General features: G+C 46.5%; 1 protein-coding gene across 4 annotated transcripts in view; it reads left to right on the top strand.

Annotated features, from left to right (window-relative positions):
- The first annotated feature begins 624 nt into the window (after positions 1-624).
- UNC5D (unc-5 netrin receptor D) overlaps positions 625-18702 on the top strand; it is a 160404-nt gene continuing 142326 nt past the window's right edge. For all 4 annotated transcript variants that reach the window (XR_008484214.1, XR_008484213.1, XM_054294377.1 and 1 more), the window contains exon 1: positions 625-921. Coding sequence is in view for 2 of the 4 variants with exons in the window: in XM_054294377.1 (XP_054150352.1) it covers positions 828-921 (94 nt within the window). In the remaining 2 variants the exon portion in view is untranslated. The remainder of the gene's footprint in view (positions 922-18702) is intronic.

Below are 18702 nucleotides of genomic sequence, written 5' to 3'. Positions count from 1 at the left end.
TCCCCGCACACCTGGGCGTGTCCCAGCTCACCTGGGTGCCCCTCCCCCGCCGCACTTTGTGGGGGAAGGGCCGGGGGCGGTGTTTGGGGGGGGGGTGATGTCTCCTGTCCCCATCCCCCCCCATCCCGCACCTGCGCGCGCGCCGCCGGCAGGCCCCGCCCCTCGCGCCCCTAATTGGCTGCGGGGGGAGGGGCGGCTCATTAGCGATGCGGGCGCGCGCCGCGGCCCCGGAGTCGGCGGCGGCCGGAGCGGGGAGCGGAGCCCGCAACGCCGGGAGCCGAACAGCGAGACCGAGCGGGGGAGAGGAGCGGGAAAAACCCCCCGAAACCGCCCGAAACCACGGCTGATCCTCCGGCTGGAACTCGGCTCCGCATCCCCGGCTCCGCATCCCTGGGCTCCGCATCCCGGGGCTCCGCATCCCGGTGCTCCATCCTTCGCTCCGCATCCTGGGGATCCACATCCCGCAGATCCATCCCCGGCTTGGCATCCCGGGGCTCCGCATCCCGCAGCTCCAGCGACTCCGCATCCCGCGGCTTCATATCCCGAGGCTCTGCATCCCAGTGCTCCACATCCCGGGGCTCAGCATCCGGCAGCTCCATCCCCAGCTCCGCATCCCGGGACTCCGCATCCCGCGGCTCCATCCCCGGTTCTGAATTCCGGGGATCCGTATCCCGGTGTTCCATCCTTGGCTCCGCATCCCGCAGCTCCATCCCCGACTCCGCATCCCGTGGCTTCATATCCCGGTGCTCCGCATCTCAGTTCGCCATCCCCGGGCTCCGCATCCCGGGCTCTGTTCCCGGTTCCATCCCCGGCGCTGCGGGCTCAGCATGGGCGGAGGAGCCCCGCGCCTGCACCGGTGGCTGCTGCTGCTGCTGCTGCTGCTGCTGCTGGGGCTGTGCAGCTGGACGGCCGCGCTGCGAGGTAAGCGGGGCTCGCTCTGCCCTCCTCGGAGCGGCTCTGGGGCGCGCGGGTCCCACCGGTTGCTGCGGGGCGGGGATGGCGGAGCGGGAGATGCGCGATGCGGGGGATGGCGGGGACCCGCCGGGAAAAACATCCGCTGTCCCAGCGCCGGGAGCACAACCCGCATCCCAGCTCCGGGAGAAATCCCGCATTACAGTGCCGGGAGAAATTCCACATCCCAGCGCTGGGAAAAACATCCGCTATCCTAGCGCTGGGAGAAACACCCGCATCCTCCCTGTGCGAGGAGCATCCACATCCCATCTCCCGGAGAAACACCCGCACCGCCCTGGGCACCGTGGGCGACGGCGCCAGGGGTCCTGGCCGTGGTGCCGGGGTGGTCTCGGGGTGATCGTGGCCGTGGTCCCGGCTGTTATTCCGGGATGGTCTCTGGGTGATCTTGGTCGTGCTCTCGGTGTGATCCCAGTCGTGATTCCGGGATGGTCCTGGGATGATCCCGGCCGCGGTCTCGGGGTGGTCCCGGCCGTGATTCCGGGATGGTCTCTGGGTGGTCCCGGTCGTGGTCTCGGGGTGGTCGCGGCCGTGGTCCCAGGGTGGTCCTGGCCGTGGTTCCGGGGTGGTCGCGGCCGTTCGGCTCTTGGGGCGCATCCCATCCCCGCAGGCTGCGGCTCCGCGCTCGGAGCGCTCCGCGCTGTGCGGGGCAGCAGCCGCGGGCATCCCGCGGGGCCGGGGCCGCCTCCGGGCCCGGACACCGCTCGGGCTGTCCCGGGACAGACTCAGGGGGGCTCGGTCTCTCCCCCGGGTGCCTCCGGCCGATGCGCACAGGCGGGTGGATCTGTTTCCAATCTGTTTCCCGTGTACCGGAGATGCTCCGAGTCCTTTTTTTGGGTGATTTTATTTAACTTTCCGCTGGTAAATCACCAGAGGGCAGTCACCTCCTCATGGCACCCAGCAGAGGATGCCAGCATCCCTCTCCGCCCGGGTCCCGCACCCTCTGCGGGGCTGCCGGGGCTGCTCCGGGCGCTGGAGGTGCGGGGATGTGCGGGCGAGGCTCTGTCCTGCCTTTGGAGGAGGGATCCTGCTGCGGTGAGCATCTCTGTGATGTTCAGCACCAGCGCTGCTGCCTGCACAGCGCAGCGATCCGACTTTGCAGCTCCTCGCAGCCGAGCTCTCCCTCGGCACATCCGTGGGGTCTGCGCTTCCATTTCCCTTCGGATTTCCTTTTTCCTTCCATTTCCCTTCGGATTTCCTTTTTCCTTCCATTTCCCTTCGGATTTCCTTTTTCCTTCCCTTTCCTTCCGATTTCCTTTTTTCTTTTCTTTCCTTTGGATTTCCTTTTCTCTTCCATTTCCTTTGGAATTTATGGGCTCTGCTCTCTGTAGAGGAGACCATCCTCAGGTGTAGCCATGAGCTTGTGCCTCCCTGGCCCCCTCACCCAGACCTCTCCCTGAATTACTCCAGCAAAGGCAAAGCCAGGAGGATTTTAACAAACAAAATGTGTTTTTTGAGGGTGTTTTGGGGGAGGAATAAAACAGTCCCTGTAGGGGAGACCATCCTCATCCTCAGGTGTATCCTCATATCCTCAGCTATGGGCTTGTGCCTCCCTGACCCCCTCATCTGCCCAGACCTCTCCCTGAATTGGCTCCAGCAGAGGCAAAGCCAGCAGGATTTTAACAGCCAAAATGTGGTTTTGGGGATGTTTTGGGGGAGGACAAGAACCCCAAACCAACCACTAGAACCCCACCAACTTAGAGGGCAGTGAAATAAATGACGAGAGTAGAATGGAAAATAATAATTCCTGGGTTTTGTTATATTCCCTGGCCTCCTCACCTGCCTGGACCTCTCCCTGAATTGGCTCCAGCAAAGGCAAAGCCAGGAGGATTTTAATAGCCAAAATGTGCCTTTTGGGGGTGTTTTGGGGAAGGAAAAAACAGCTTCTGTAGGGGAGACCATCCTCAGGTGTAGCCATGGGCTTGTGCCTCCCTGGCCCCCTCACCTGCCCAGACCTCTCCCTGAACTGGCTCCAGCAGAGGCAAAGCCGGGAGGATTTTAACAGCCGAAATGTGCTTTTTGGGGGATGGTTTGGGTGAGGAAAAGAACCTCAACCAACCCACAAAACCCCACCAGTTGTTTAGAGGGCTGTTGGGGGTGTTTTGGGGGAGGAAAAGACTCCTAACCAACCCCCAGAACCCCACCAACTTAAAGGGCAGCGAAATAAATAACCAGAGTAGAATGGAAAATAATAATTCCTGAGTTTTATTATAATTTGATCAATCAAAGTATAATCTATTGTGTGCCTAAATCAGTGCTGGGGGTGCCCTCTGTGCCTCCCAACCTCTGGCAGCTCCAGCTCAGGAGCTGGAATTTCCCACCACGGTGCTGGAGGATGCTCCTGGTGCTGCCAAGCAACAAATTCCAGCTCTTTAATTAAAAACTCAGGTTGGATATTTGGAACTCTGGACTGGGGCGCGGTTTTGGGGCAGAACAGTGATTTTTGGGCACTTTGGTGGCTGGAGCAGTGAAAGCTCAGCTCCAAGCCCGGAGCTGGGAGGTTTTGGTTTATGAAGTTGTCTCAAAGCTGCCTCAGAGACAGATTGTGCTCAGATCTCTTGTTCTGAGCGGGGATTGAAGACAAATGGAGCGGTTGTGGAAACCCCTGGCATGGTGTTTGAAATCTGTTGGAGTGAATATCCATGGATACCTCTGGGCTTGTGTTTTTACAGCAAAAAAATTGCCCTGACAGGCTGGAAACTGGAGGAGAGAGAGTCACTAATATTTATTATCTCACTGATGCCTCCAAACTCATTTTTGAATGGAGATGTCTGAATTCTGTGAATTCCCTGCTGCACCTCCGAGCTGTGCCTCAGATCACAGAGATCCGGGTGGGTTTGGGGCTAAACGAGCATTGTTTGGGGGTTTTCCTGCTCGGTTTGGTGCTAAACGAGCATCGTTTAGGGATTTTCGTGCTGATAAAGGGAAGATGAGGCGGCTCTGTGGGCAGGGAGCTGCTGGAGAAGAGATCTCTGAGTGTTCCTGTGGCTTTGGGGAGTTTTTAATTTGCTTTTTTTTGGCTCTGATCTCTCTGCTTACAGTGGAGCTGTCCAGCAGGACAAAGAAATAAAAAAATCTAAAAATTCTCCAGAGGAACAAGGCTGGGTTTGGGTAAAAGCAGCAGCAATTTGTGGTGGTGTGGGATGAGTTTGGTGATGAGGGCAGGGCTGGGGTGCCCAGATTGGCCCTTTTGTCCTGAATTTAATGATGGGAATTGTTTGAGCCCCCAGTTGTTGATCCTAAAGGGGCTGAGATTTGGGGCAGGGCCACTCTGGGGGTGGCTGTTCCTTGGCTGTGCCCATTTCTGATGGTTTGGGGCAGTTGGGGGCAATTTGGGGCAGTTTTGGGGCAGTTTAGGGACATTCAGCAGCTCCTGGTGGGACATTTCTGCTGTGCCAGCCCCAGCTGAGGGCACAGGCCCTGTATCAATAATAACACAGCATAATATCAATAACACAGGCTGATATCAACAATAACACAGGCTGATATCAACAATAACACAGGTTAATATCAGTAATAACACAGGCTGATATCAGTAATAACACAGACTAATATCAGTAATAACACAGGCTGATATCAATAGTCACACAGGTTAATATCAATAATAACACAGACTAAGATCAGTAATAATACAGGCTAATATCAATAATAATACAGGCTAATATCAGTAATTATACAGGCTAATATCAATAATAACACAGGATAATATTACGGGATAATATCAATAATAACACAGACTGATATCAGTAATAACACAGACTAATATCAGTAATAACACAGGCTGATATCAATAATAACAGAGGCTCATATCAGTAATAACACAAGATAATATCAATAATATCACAGGCTGATATCAATAAAATATCAATAATAACAAAGGCAGATACCAATAAAATATCAATAACAACACAGGCTGATATCAATAAAATATCGATAATAACACAGGTCCTGTATCAATAATAATGCAGGCTGACATCAATAATTACACAGGCTAATATCAATAATAACACAGACTAATATCAATAATACCACAGGATAATATCAATAATACCACAGGATAATCAATACCATCCCTGGATTGATTGATCTGCTCTCCAGGTGTTTCCAATAGCCCGGTATTGATAGCTTGGCACGGGATAAACACAAACCCAGGCAGGACCTGGAGCTGCTGGAGCTGTCCTGGCTCTGCTCTGTGCAGGAATTTCTGTAATTTCTGTATTTTTGGTATTTTCTGTATTTTGGTCTCGTTAGGATGAAATGTTCATTAAAATAACAACCACAAGCTCTGCTCCCAGCTGTCCTCCCACTCCCCTGCAGTGCCTCGTGTGGGCTTCCCCATCAATATTTATATTATTGAATTTCATTTTTTTATTTATTTCATTTCAACCTCCCAGGGAATGAGCTCCCTTCCCATTCCCCATCTCCCAGGGTCTGGAGCTTTTTGGGGCAGTCAGGCTTGGAATAAAGATTATTTCCTCCAGATTTGGGGGAATTTGGGGGCTCTGTATTTATATTATTAAATTTAACTTTTATTATTTCAACCTTTATATTCTATTTATATTTATATTTTTGAATTTCTTTTTCTTTAATTTTATTTCAACCTCTCAGAGAATCAGCTCCCTTCCCATTCCCCATGTCCCAGCGTGTGCTGCAGGTCTGGAGCTTTTTGGGGACTCAGGCTTTGGGACAAGGATTATTTCCTCCAAACTACATGAAATTGGGGTCTCTGTATTTATGATTCTGAACTTCTTTTTTTTTTTTAAATTTTATTTCTTCCTTTATATTATATTCATTTTCTTTATATTTATATTATTGAATTTCATTTTTTAAAAATTTGATTTCAACCTCTCCAAAAATGAGCTTCCTTCCCATTCCCCATCTCCCAGGCTGTGCTGCAGGTCTGGAGCTTTTGGGGCACTCAGGTTTTGGAATAAAGACTATTTCCTCCAAATCTGGGGGAATTTGGGGTCTGCAGAGCAAAGCTGGGTGTCAGGAGTGGAATTATTATGTCGGGGGTTCTGCCCAGTCCTGGATTTTCCCTTTTTTTTTGTGCTGTGATACAATTTGGGAGAGAATTCAGAGAGAAAAAGTGACTTTGGGCAGGAATATCTGAGCCCTGACCCTTTGTCAGGGCGCGTTCCTCTCACAAATAATGTGATTTATGCCAAGATGGAAAATCACCGAGCGGAGGAGCCCCGGGGGCCCCTGGCTGAGCATTTTCTGTATTTTTAGCCCGGTTTCTGGTGGAAGGAGGAGAGGAGGGAAGGAGCAGGATGTTGACACCAGAGGCTGCTGTTCCAGAGGCTTTGGGCTGCTGCTGGAGCAGATGGTCACATTCGTCTGCCTCAAACGCAGAAATGCTTCATTTGCTGTTTGCCCTGTTAATGCTCCGCTTGTGCCACGTGGGGCTCAGGGCAGGGCGTGGGGAGGGGTTGGGTCCCTTCAGTTTCCACCAAAAAATCCCTTTTTGAGTCCCATAACCCCCCAAAAAATCCCTTTTTGTGTCCCCTCAGGTCTCACCAATAAATCCCTCTTTGTGTCCCCTCAGTTTCCACCAAAAATCACTTTTGGTGTCCCCTCAATTTCCATCAAAAATCACTTTTTGTGTCTCCTCACCTCCCCCCAAAAATCTCTTTTTGTGTCCCCTTATTTCCACCAATAAATCCCTGTCTGTGTTCCCTCAGTTCCCCCCAATAAATCACTTTTTGTGTCCCTTCAGTTTCCACCAAAAAATCACTTTTTGTGTCTCCTCAGTTCCCCCAATAAATCTCTTTGTGTGTCCCCTCAACTCTCCCCCAAAAATTTATTTTTGTCCCCTCTCATCTCCCCCCAAAAATCTCTTTTTGTGCCCCATCAGTTTCCACTAAAAAATCACTTATGGTGTCCCCTCAGCTCCCCCCAATAAATCACCTTTTGGAGCAGGCAGGGGGTCAGAGGTGAGCACCTGGAATTTACCTGCACAAAGGTAAATTACCCCCAAAATTACCCCCAGTAAATCCTTTTTTATGTCCCCTCTGCTCCCCCAATAAATCACTTTTTGTGTCCCCTCACATCCCTAGTAAATCCCTTTCTGTGTCCCTTCAACTCCCCCCAAAAATTTATTTTTGTGTCCCCTCAGCTCCCCCCAATAAATCCCTATTTCTGTCCCCTCACATCCCCAATAAATCACTTTTTGTGTCCTCTCAGCTTCCACCAAAAAGTCACTTTTTGCGTGCCATCAGCTCCCCCCAAAAATCCCTTTTTGTGTCCCTTCAGTTTCCACCAAAAAAATCCCTTTTTGTGTCCCCTCATCTCCCCCGAAAAAATCACTTTTTGTGTCCCTTCAGTTATCACCAAAAAAATCCCTTTTTGAGTCCCATAACCCCCCCAAAAAAATCCCTTTTTGTGTCCCCTCAGCTCCCCAAAAATCACTTTTTTGGTCCCATCATCTCCCACCAGTAAATCACTTTTTGTGTCACATCACCCCCCCCAATAAACCCCATTTTTTGTCCCTCAGCTCCCCCCAATAAATCACTTTTTGGAGCAGGCAGGGGCTCAGAGGTGAGCACCTGGAATTTACCTGCACAAAGGTAAATTACCCCCAAAATTACCCCCAGTAAATCACTTTTTTGTGTCCCCTCAGCTCCCCCAAAAATCCCTTTTTGTCCCATCACCTCCCCAGTAAAACCCTTTTTGTATCCCATCAGTTTCCACCAAAAAATCCCTTTTTGTGTCCCCTCACACCCCCAATAAACCCCATTTTTTGTCCCCTCAGCTCCCCCCAATAAATCCCTTTTTGTGTTCCATCAGTTTCCACCAAAAAATCACTTTTGTGTCCCCTCATCTCCATCAATAAATGACATTTTGGAGCAGGCAGAGGTGCCTGAGCACCTGGAATTTACCTGCACAAAGGTGATGAAGGTTCCTTTCCTGGCTTTTGAGCCACCCAAAAATGTTTTTAATTAAGAAACTTTTATTATTAAGTCCAGCAACTTGCCCAATATTTTCCAGTGCCAAATACTTCTAGGAATTTCCATGCAGGGAATTACCCTTAATTACACTTTGACATCATCACCCTTAATTAATTAAATTTTTTTTTTTTTTTGCACAACTGGTCTCAGGGTCTGTCACTTTTATAAGTTCTGCTCCATTTGCATATTGGGGTTAATTATCTAATTACAGCTTTAGGTTATCAAGTCCCATCCTGCTTGGTTTTTTTCTCTTCAATTCAGTTATTTACACTTTTTTTTTGGGTCTGGAAATTGTCCTTGGTCCCAAGCTGGAAAAGGAACTTTGTCTCCACACTCTGTGAAAAGAATTTGCAAACACTTAAAGCTCAGAGTTACTAAACTCTGAGAATGTAAAAAATAAAAAATCTGGAATTTAAGGCATCATTTCTGCAGGGAAATGTTGTTTTCGTGCTGCTCCTGTGAGGTTCCCTGAGTGCTGCAGACGTCTGGGGAGGAGGATTTGGGGGGATTATTGTTGGGAGATTTCCTTAAGACGTGCTAATTCTGCAAAGACTTTTTCTCCTCTGTAAAATTACACAGTAACTGCTTGGAATTATTGGGTTTTTATTTTGTAGCAAATAGGCCCAAAGTGCCTTTTGTCCTTCCTTCCTTCCTTCCTTCCTTCCTTCCTTCCTCCTTCCTTCCGTCCTTCCTTCCTTCCTTCCTTCCTTCCTTCCTTCCTTCCTTCCTTCCTTCCTTCCGCCACTTCCTTCCTTCCTTCCTTCCTTCCTTCCTTCCTTCCTTCCTTCCTTCCTTCCTTCCTTCCTTCCTTCCGCCACTTCCTTCCGCCACTTCCTTCCGCCACTTCCTTCCGCCACTTCCTTCCTTCCTTCCTTCCTTCCTTCCTTCCTTCCTTCCTTCCTTCCTTCCTTCCTTCCTTCCTTCCTTCCTTCCTTCCTTCCGCCACTTCCTTCCGCCACTTCCTTCCGCCACTTCCTTCCGCCACTTCCTTCCTTCCTTCCTTCCTTCCTTCCTTCCTTCCTTCCTTCCTTCCTTCCTTCCTTCCTTCCGCCACTTCCTTCCTTCCTTCCTTCCTTCCTTCCTTCCGCCACTTCCTTCCTTCCACCACTTCCTTCCGCCACTTCCTTCCGCCACTTCCTTCCTTCCTTCCTTCCTTCCTTCCTTCCTTCCTTCCTTCCTTCCTTCCTTCCTTCCTTCCTTCCTTCCGCCACTTCCTTCCTTCCACCACTTCCTTCCGCCACTTCCTTCCGCCACTTCCTTCCGCCACTTCCTTCCTTCCTTCCGCCACTTCCTTCCGCCACTTCCTTCCTTCCTTCCTTCCTTCCTTCCTTCCTTCCTTCCTTCTTCCTTCCTTCCCTCCCTCCCTCCCTCCCTCCCTTTTCCTCCCTTCCCAGAGATTTTATTCTCCTTTTCCTCCCTTCCCAGGGTTTTTATCTCTATTTCCCTATTTGTACCCCTATTTTCCTCCCTTCCCAGAGATTGTATCCCTATTTTCTTCACTGGTGTTTCTGTTCCTCTTTTTCTCCCTTCCCAGAGTTTATATTCCTCTTTTCCTCGCTTTTCCTCACATTTGCCACCCAAGCAGGTGAGAGCAGCTGAGTGCTCTGAATTTAGGGACAGGATCTGGGGGAATGTGGGAGAAAAACATCAGGAATTTTTATTTGGATTATTCCAGGCCCTGTTCCTGGTGGATCTGCCCATTCCAGGGCTGTCTGAATGCCCTAAAATTAGATTTTTCCTGCCCTAAAATCAGATTTTTCCTGTCCTGGCTGCAGGAGCAGCTCTCACCCGAGTAGGTGAGAGCACCTAAGTATTTTGAATTTAGGGGCAGGAGCTAGGGAAAAAAAAATCAGGAATCTTTATTTGGATTATTCCAGGCCCTGTTCCTGGTAGATCTGCTGTTCTCATAGCTCTCCTGAGAGCCCTAAAATCAGAATTTTCCTGCCCTAAAATCAGATTTTTCCTGTCCTGTCCTGCTTGGGTGAGAGCACCTGAACGCTCTGAATTTAGGGACAGGATCTGGGGGGAAACATCAGGAATTTTTATTTGGATTTTTCCCCCAGGAAGGGCTCCAGAGAGGGCACAGAATCCCAGAGGAGTTTGCTCACACAGCGTTGTCCTGCTGGTTGGGGTTTTTTTGGTTTTTTCCCTTCAGGGTGATTTAATTGCATGTGAATTGAGGTTTTTTCCGCTGGATTTGTGCTGTCAGTGCATTCCATCAGCCTCGACCTCTGCCCTGCAGCCCTGCCCGGGCTGGCACAAACCCCGGGCTGTTAACGGGGACATCATTGTCACTGTCCCTGTGCTGGGGAAAATGCGAATTTTATTGTTATTTCACAAATGTTGGGAAAATTAACCCACAAGCACCAGAGATTTATGTCCAAAAAGGAGACAGAGGAGTGCTTTGACTTTATTCCAATCAAGGCAGAGGCCATGGGGCATCCCCTGGGGTCTCTCAGATTTTTGGAGGATGAAGCCTCCCTTTTTATCCCAATTTCCAGCCACATTTCTGGCCACATTTCCAGCCACAATCCCAGGTTGATTTTTGAGGTATTTTCTTTGCTGCGCAGATCTGATTAAAGCATCTTTCCAGCCTTTGGACATGGAAATGTCACAGCTCCTGTGCTGTGTTCCCATTCCCTTTCCCTTTTTCCCATTCCCTTTTCCCTTTTCCCTTTCCCTTTTTGCCTTCCCCATTCCTTTTCCCTTTCCCATTCACTGTCCCTTTCCCCTTTCCCATTCCCTTTTTCCCTTTTTCCCTTTTTCCCTTTTTCCCTTTTTCCCATTTCCCATTCCCTTTTTCCCTTGACCTTTTCCCTTCCCCTCCCCTTTTCCCTTTTCGCTTTTCCCTTTTTCCATTTCCCTTTTCCCTTTCCCCCTTTCCCATTCCCTTTTCCCTTTTCCCTTTTCCCTTTTCCCTTTCCCTTTCCTCATTTTTTAATTCCTTTTCCGCCCCATTCATGGCTTTCCCCCTCCTCTTTTCAAGTGGCATTTTCAAACAATCCCTGAAAAATTATTATTTTAAAAAAAGAAATTGAAATTAAAATTAATCAGTGCAAAAAACAACACTTGACAAGGTGGCTTTGACTCATGGATGCAGAAGGAACATTTGGGCTGAAATGCAGCAGGTTTGGGTCTGGTTTTAAAAACTTTTAACACACAAGAGGCTTCCCTGGGCGACTGTGAAGCAGGTAAATGTGAAACTGAGCTAAATCTGCCGTTCCAGTGAGGTTGTGTTTAAATGAGAGCTCACTTAAAATGTTTTATGGCTGCTGCTGGCCACGCTGGGTTTCTGCAAGCTCTTTCTTTTCCTTGTGCTCTTTATTTAACCTGGAAGGTGTCCTGAGCAAGCCAGGCAGCTCCTGGGGAATCTCTGGCAGTAAAACCTGCAGGAAATGGCAATTTTGGTGATTTAGGGTGATATTTTCATAGGGTGTTTGGAGTTACCAGCAGAAACTGTGCTAAGGCTGGGTTTGGTGTCAATAAAAGGCACAAAAAGCTGATTTTTGGGTCAATAAAAGGCACAGAAATCTGGGGTTTTGTGTCAATAAAAGGGACGGAAATCTGGTTTTGGTGTCAATAAAAGGCACAGAAATTTGTTTTTTCTATGATTTATGAAGGTGATTTATGGTGATATTTTCCTGGGGTGTTTGGAGTCACCACCAGGAACTGTGCCAGGGCTGGGTTTGGTGTTAATAAAAGGCACAGAAATCTGATTTTTGGGTCAATAAAAGACACAGAAATCTGGTTTTGGTGCGCTGAAAATGCCAATTCCTGCAGCTGCTCTGGCCCTGAACTCTTGGGTTTGCTGTTATTTTTGTTGCTTTTTTTGTTTGGTTTTGGTTTTAGTTATTTTTTGGCCCTGAACTCTTGGGTTTGTTGTTATTTTTTATTGTTATTTTCTGGCCCTGAACTCTTGGTTCTGTTGTTATTTTTTTGTTTGTTTGTTATTTTTTGCCCCTGAACTCTTGGTTCTGTTGTTATTTTTTATTGTTATTTTCTGGCCCTGAACTCTTGGGTTTGTTGTTATTTTTCCCTCTCTCTCTCTCTCTCCCATTCAAAGCAGTGATGCTGTGGGAGGATGAACACAGCTCTGAATGCAGAACAAATAATTGTCCTTCAAAAAAGATAAAAGGGAAAATCGAGTGCTTGTCCAGGCCCCTTTTATCTGTACCAGGAACCAATTACTTAATTTGTGATGAGGTTGGGTCTGGGCAGTGAAAAGCTGAAAATTCACCTCTGGATCTGGATCCATTTTCTTCTCATTACTCCGAGAGGATGTTTGCCACCTACAAATTAAAACCAATTAAAACACTTGTTGACCTCCTAAATTGTTATTTATTCATAACAATTTAAATCGACGCCGCTTGTAATTTAACTAATAATTCCATTTGAAATAATTGAAATAATTAATTTAAAGCTGAGTGATGTCTGAGGGAGTAAATGGCATAAAAAAAAAGTGGTTTCATCAATAACATGTCAAAAAGCAATCAATATTTAGCTCTGTTAATGGATGGTGATATTAAAAATAATAACAACCTGCTTGAAGCACTGAAATTTCCTCCTGGATCAGAGTTCTTGCCTGGAAACAAAGTCCTGGATTTTACACCTTCAAAGCACAAAAACATCTTTAATATTAAAGGATCAAAGGAGGGAGGAATCCCAGAGTTGGTGGGAAAGGATTTGGTGATAAAATCATCCCTGGTGGGGAGTTTGTATCTAAGCCAGGGTGGGTTTCACTGCAGCTTCCCTGAGGAGCAGCAGGGCTGGAGGGCCGGGGGGAGCCCAAACCCCAATGTCCCCAAACCCCAAAACTGCATTTTCGTGTTCCCAAACCCCAAAATTGCATTTGCTTCTTCCTAAACCCCAAAGTTCCCAAACCCCAAACTGCATTTTCCCTGTTCTCAAGCTGCATCTCCCCATTTCCAAACCCCAAATTGCATTTCCCTGTTCCCAACTCCAAACTCATTTTTCCCTGTTCCCAAACCCCAATGATCCCAAACCCTAAACTGCATTTTCCCTGTTCCCAAACCCCAAAGTTCCCAAATTCCGAACTGCCTTTTCCCTTTTCCCAACCCCCAAACTGCATTTTCCTGTTTCCAAACCACCTTTTCCCCGTTCCCAAACCTCAATGTTCCCAAATCCAGAACTGCACTTACCCTATTTCCAAACCCTAAATTACATTTTCCCTGTTCCCAAACTACATCTCCCTGTTCCCAAACCCCAAACTGCCTGTTCCCAAACCCCAAAACTTCATTTCCCTGTCCCCAAACCCAAATGTTCCCAAACCCCAAAACTTCATTTCCCTGTCCCCAAACCCAAATGTTCCCAAATCCCAAACCACCTTTTCTCTGTTCCCAAAACCCAAACTGCATTTACCTTATTTCCAAACCCCAAGGTGCATTTTCTCTCTTCCCAAACCCCAAACTGCTGAGACCCTGGATGGCTTTGGGATGGCTCCTTGAGAGCAGCTCCAGTGGGATCAGGAGCTTTGTTTTCCTGCCCACCTGCTCGGGGTTTGCTCCTGGCAAAGCTGGGTTTGTGTTTCCTCACTGAGGCAATTTTTCTGGGTTTTTAATTTTTTTTTTAAATTTTATCTTATTTTTATATTTTCCTGGAGCCTTTCTGGGCAATACCTTGCCCCTTTGCGTTTCTCTCAGTGCTGCCTCTGTGCCTGCCCAGGTGTTTGCCCTCTCTTTGTGCTCTGCTGTGCCTTCAGAGCTTTTCCCTCCCCTTTGTCCCCACTGGAAGGGAATTCTCAGGTCAGCAGCCAGGAGAAACAGCCTGGAAAACAACTTAAAGAGCAGAGCAGATCAGCGGAGGTGTTTGATTCATGTGGATTCCTGAATGCATCCTGGAGGAATTTATCTCACCGGGGTCAGGAGTTTCCCAGCAAGCAGCAATTTCCAGTTGGTTCAAACCCTTGGCTTTGTGGCCTGGAGTGCTGCAGAGGAGATCAGAGTGTGCCTGAGGTGCCTCTTCACTCTGAGTGTGCTCCTGCCTTTGTCCCTCTGCCAAGCGCCCAGGCCAGAGAGCAAATGGAGAGGGATTTGTGTACACAGGGATTTGGGCAGTCTGCTCCAGTGGCTGGAGAGCCCAGTAACCCAGTGCTCCAAATAGAGCTCCCCTTTCCTTTTTCCTTTCCTTTCCTTTCCTTTCCTTTCCTTTCCTTTCCTTTCCTTTCCTTTCCTTTCCTTTCCTTTCCTTTCCTTTCCTTTCCTTTCCTTCCCAAACCTTCCCTTTCCTTCCCTTTCCTTCTCCTTTCCTTCTCTCTCTTTTTTCCTCTTCCTTTTCTTTTTTTTCCCTTTTTTTTTCCCCTTTTCTTTCTTGTGATTAGAATATCACTGAGCTCTCTCTGCCTCTCTCTCCTGTGCCACCTGCACAGGATTTTTCCTGCTCCATCCCTGGAATCTCAATGATTTTCACGAGGATTTGGGAGCCCTTCCCGCAACACCTCGGGGACAGCAGCGGCTTCTTTGTAAACTCTTTATTGGCAACAATTTCCTAAATCAAAGCAATCTGTGCTTCCCCATTTACAATTTCATTCCCAAGCACTAAAACCTCATAAAAAGGTTTACAGCACGGACTCCTGGCTGCTGTGAAGTTCCCCAGCAGTGGTGGCATTATCTTCACTGGAGTATTTTATCTTTAAAAATTACAAGGATTTGTTCTGCTCTCTTTTTATGCAGAAATAGAATGCTAACAGATGCAAAGTTTATTTTTAAACTTGGCTAGGGGCTGGAAAAGCACATTTAGTGGAGGTGTCATTTGGTGCTCTGAATATATTTCAGGCTTTAATAGTAAAATGCTTTAAAAAAATTACAGGGCTGATAATTCCTGTGCTGGAGGTGACACCGAGGGTGACACCCAGAGCTCCCCCTCAGGTTTCCTTCCATCCCTTCCTGCCTGGGTGGTGCTGGAGAAGCAGGTTATTATTAATTATTATTAATTATTATTTATTATTATTATTATTATTATTATTATTATTATTATTATTATTATTATTGAACAGGAGAGGTGGAGCAAGGGCTCTGCTCATCCCTGCCAGGCTCTGTGTGACCCAGGTGTCACATTGGTGTGAACATTTGTGTCCCCCTCAGGAGGAGAGGGTTAATTTTCATTTAATTTTCATATGATTTTCATATTATTTTCATATAATTTTCATATAATTTTAATTTATTTTTCATTTACTTTTAATTTAATTTTTATTTAATTTTTACTGATTTTTTTATTTAATTTTTATTGAATTTTCAATTAATTTTTATTTAATTTTTATTTTATTCTCATTTAATTTTCATTTAATATTTTTAATATTTATTTAAATTTTCTTTAATTTTTAATTATTTTAAAATTAATTTTTATTTATTTTTATTGCATTTTTATTTAATTTTTATTTATTTTTCATTTTATTTTCATTTAATCTTTTAAAATATTTATTTAATTTTTCTTTAATTTTAAATTATTTTTAAATTGATTTTTATTTTCTTTTTATTTAATTTTATTTTCATTTAATATTAATTTTAATTTTATTTTGGTTTTAAATTGTGTGTTCAGGCTCTGGGAAGGTTCTGATGATTGGGATAAATCCTCATTCCAGAGTTTGGAGTGAATCCTCATTCCAGGGTTTAGGTTAAATCCCCAGGTTTTGGGGTAAATCCTCATTCCAGATTTTGGGTTTGACATTTTTGTTTGGTTTGCTGGAGGTTTTTTGGGTTTTTTTGGTTTGTCTGTTTTCTTTTGTTGGGGTTTGAGGGTGACTGCACATTAATTGACTATTTTCCCTCCTGTAACATTGGCTCGTTAAGGCTGGGAAATGTCACATTTTGAGGCTGAATAATGCCTGGAACCAGGACATTTTTGGTGCTATTAAAGCTGGGAAATGTCACATTTTAGGGTGAAAAATGCCTGGGAACAGGCCAGGGGACAGAGAGGGACAATTTCCCAATTCCAGCCCATTTCAGCAGCTGGGCTGGGTTTGGGATCACCCAGCCTGGCTGGGCTGTGAGGAGATAAACCCTGGAGGGAGATTAAGGAGGGAGATTAAGGATGGAGCTGTGCTCTGCTGCCCTTATCACCCCTCATTCCCAGCCCTTATCACTCAGGATTGAAGCTTATCCTCGAGGAGGAAAATTCTGGGATCAGTTTGGGCTGAGCCCATCTTTGTGTCTCCTGAGATGGGATTTGAAACACAAAACGAGAAAAACAGCGAGATTGTCAAAGCCCTGGGGTTTCTTTTGGATTTTTTTTTTAGGTTTTATTTCTTAAAGCCAGGCCTGGTGTGTGGTTCTGGGGGGCAGAGCTGAGGGGGTGCTGGAATTCCTTGGATGTGCCCAAATCCTGCATTTGTCTGGGTTGGTGCAGGGTCTGCTCTGCCCAGCAGGGCTGGGGGAGATTTCCCATCTGTGCCTCTCCAGGGGGATCAGCTCTGTGCTGTTCCCTCCCATCCCATGGGAATTTTTATTTATTACATCTCAGTTCCTTTAAAAGCGCTCCATGGTCCTCATGAGCTGCTGGAGCTCCACAAATTGCAGAGAATCCAGCGCAGGTTCATTGGAGAATGTCATGGAAACTTCAGGGACTCAAAAAGAGCTTTAATTGTTGTGGATTCATGAAATTAATTGTTATAAATGACAGTGGCCCCAGAAAAACCAGGGATTCCCCATGAATCCAACAGGAATTTTTATTTATTACACCTCAGTTCCTTTAAAAATGCTCCATGGTCCTCATGAGCTGCTGGGGCTTCACAAATCCAGCACAGGTTCATTGGAGGATGTCACAGAAACTTCAGAGATTCCAAATGAAATTTAATTGTTGTGGATTCGTAAAATAAATTGTTATAAATAACAGTGAGCCAGCAAAGCAAGGGGTTCCCCATGTATCCAATAGGAATTTTTATTTATTGCATCTCAATTCCTTAAAAAACACCCCATGGTCCTGGTGGGCTGCTGGAGCTCCACAAATCCAGCACAGGTTCATTGGAGGATGTCACAGAAACTTCAGAGACTCCAAATTAACTTTAATTGTTGTGGATTCATGCAAATGATTTGTTATAAATGACAGTGAGCCAGCAAAACAAGGGGTCCCCACCTATCCAACATAAATTTTTATTTATTACATCTCAGTTCCTTTAAAAGCACTCCATGGTCCTCATGAGCTGCTGGAGTTCCATGAATCCAGCACAGGTTCACTGGAGGATGTCACGGAAACTTCACACACTCCAAATGAACTTGAATTGTCGTGGATTCATGAAATTATTTGCTATAAATGACAGTGAGCCAGCAAAGCAAGGGGTTCCTCACCTATCCAATGGGAATTTTTATTTATTACATCTCAGTTAATTGGGAAAACACTCCATGGTCCTCATGAGCTGCTGGAGCTCCACGAATCCAGCACAGGTTCATTGGGACATGTCACAGAAACTTCAGGGACTCCAAATGAACTTTAATTGTTGTGGATTCATAAAATTAACTGTTATAAATAACAGTGAGTCAGAAAAGCAAGGGGTTCCCCACCTATCCAACGGGAATTTTTATTTATTACATCTCAGTTCCATTAAAAGCACTCCATGGTCTTCCGTGAGCTGCTGGAACTGCATGAATCCAGCACAGGTTCATTGGGGATGTCACAGAAACATCACAGACTCCAAATTAACTTTAATTGTTGTGGATTATGAAATTAATTGTTATAAATAACAATGAGGCAGCAAAACAAGGGACTCCCCACCTATCCAACAGGAATTTTTATTTATTACATCTCAGTTCCTTTAAAAACATGAGTGCTGGAGCTCCACAAATCCAGCCCAGGTTCATTTGGGGAATCCACAGAAACTTCAGGAACTCCAAGTGAACTTGAATTGTCTTGGATTCATGGAAATTCTTTGTTATAAATAACAGTGAGGCAGCAAAGCAAGGAAGGAGTGCAGGAGATGCAGATTTCCCTGCTCACACCTTGGGATCATCCCCAGGGCTCTGCCCCAGCCCTGGCAGGGAGTGCAGAGCGTGTGAGGCACTGATTAAAGCTGGGTGTTAATTGTGGATCCCGAGCAGGAGACAGGAGCCCTCAGCTGTCAGCTCCCAGCCCCTGGCATATGGTTCCATTAAGACAAAGGAACAAAAGGTAATTTACAGGAACAGATGGGCTTGAACTCTTTCTGGAGCTGCTGAATACTTTTTTTAATTTTTAATTTACGGCGACTCCTCCACGCAGCATCGGAGCAGCTCCTCTGTCGTGTTCTTTTAGAATCCACCAGCAGGGAAAATGTCTGTGAGGGATTCCCTGGGAGCTTTGTGTCTGCAGGGAGGGCCTGGCCAGGGCTGGAATTCTGCAAATCCTGGGAGTGCAAACCCTGCTGGAAAAGCCCCAAACCCACGTCTGACAGCAGGGATGGGGCAGGAATCAGCTTGGGTTTAGGCACCAAATCCCGGAGCAGGTTTGGGCTCCAAATCCCCGTGTCACAGACATCTTTTCATGAAAAATCCTTTCCATAGGATTCTTCCTCCTGAGAAGCCGCGAGGCCTCAGGAACAAATTGTAGACAATGGTTATCTGCTGCTGTGGAATGCAACAGGGGGATCTCCTCCTCCTTCTATATAAAAATAAAATAATATTCTATTCTAGACAAGTGTTAATGCACAAACCATTGTTCTATTTGTCCTGACTTTTCTACTTCTTACGTGATTTTTCTGCTGACCAATCTCATGGCGGCTGCTTAGCTCTAACCACAGTTCTGCTGTCTCTGAGCAGAACTTTCCCCAAACCCTCTGATTTTATGAATTAATAAAATC

Source organism: Melozone crissalis, unplaced genomic scaffold, assembly GCF_028551555.1.
Source record: "Melozone crissalis strain CALT ecotype California unplaced genomic scaffold, PUWL_Pcris_2 ptg000247l_1, whole genome shotgun sequence".
In the NCBI taxonomy this organism is placed as follows: domain Eukaryota; kingdom Metazoa; phylum Chordata; class Aves; order Passeriformes; family Passerellidae; genus Melozone; species Melozone crissalis.
The sequence above is the reverse complement of the archived record's forward strand: the minus strand, read 5'-3'. Positions and strand labels throughout refer to the sequence as shown.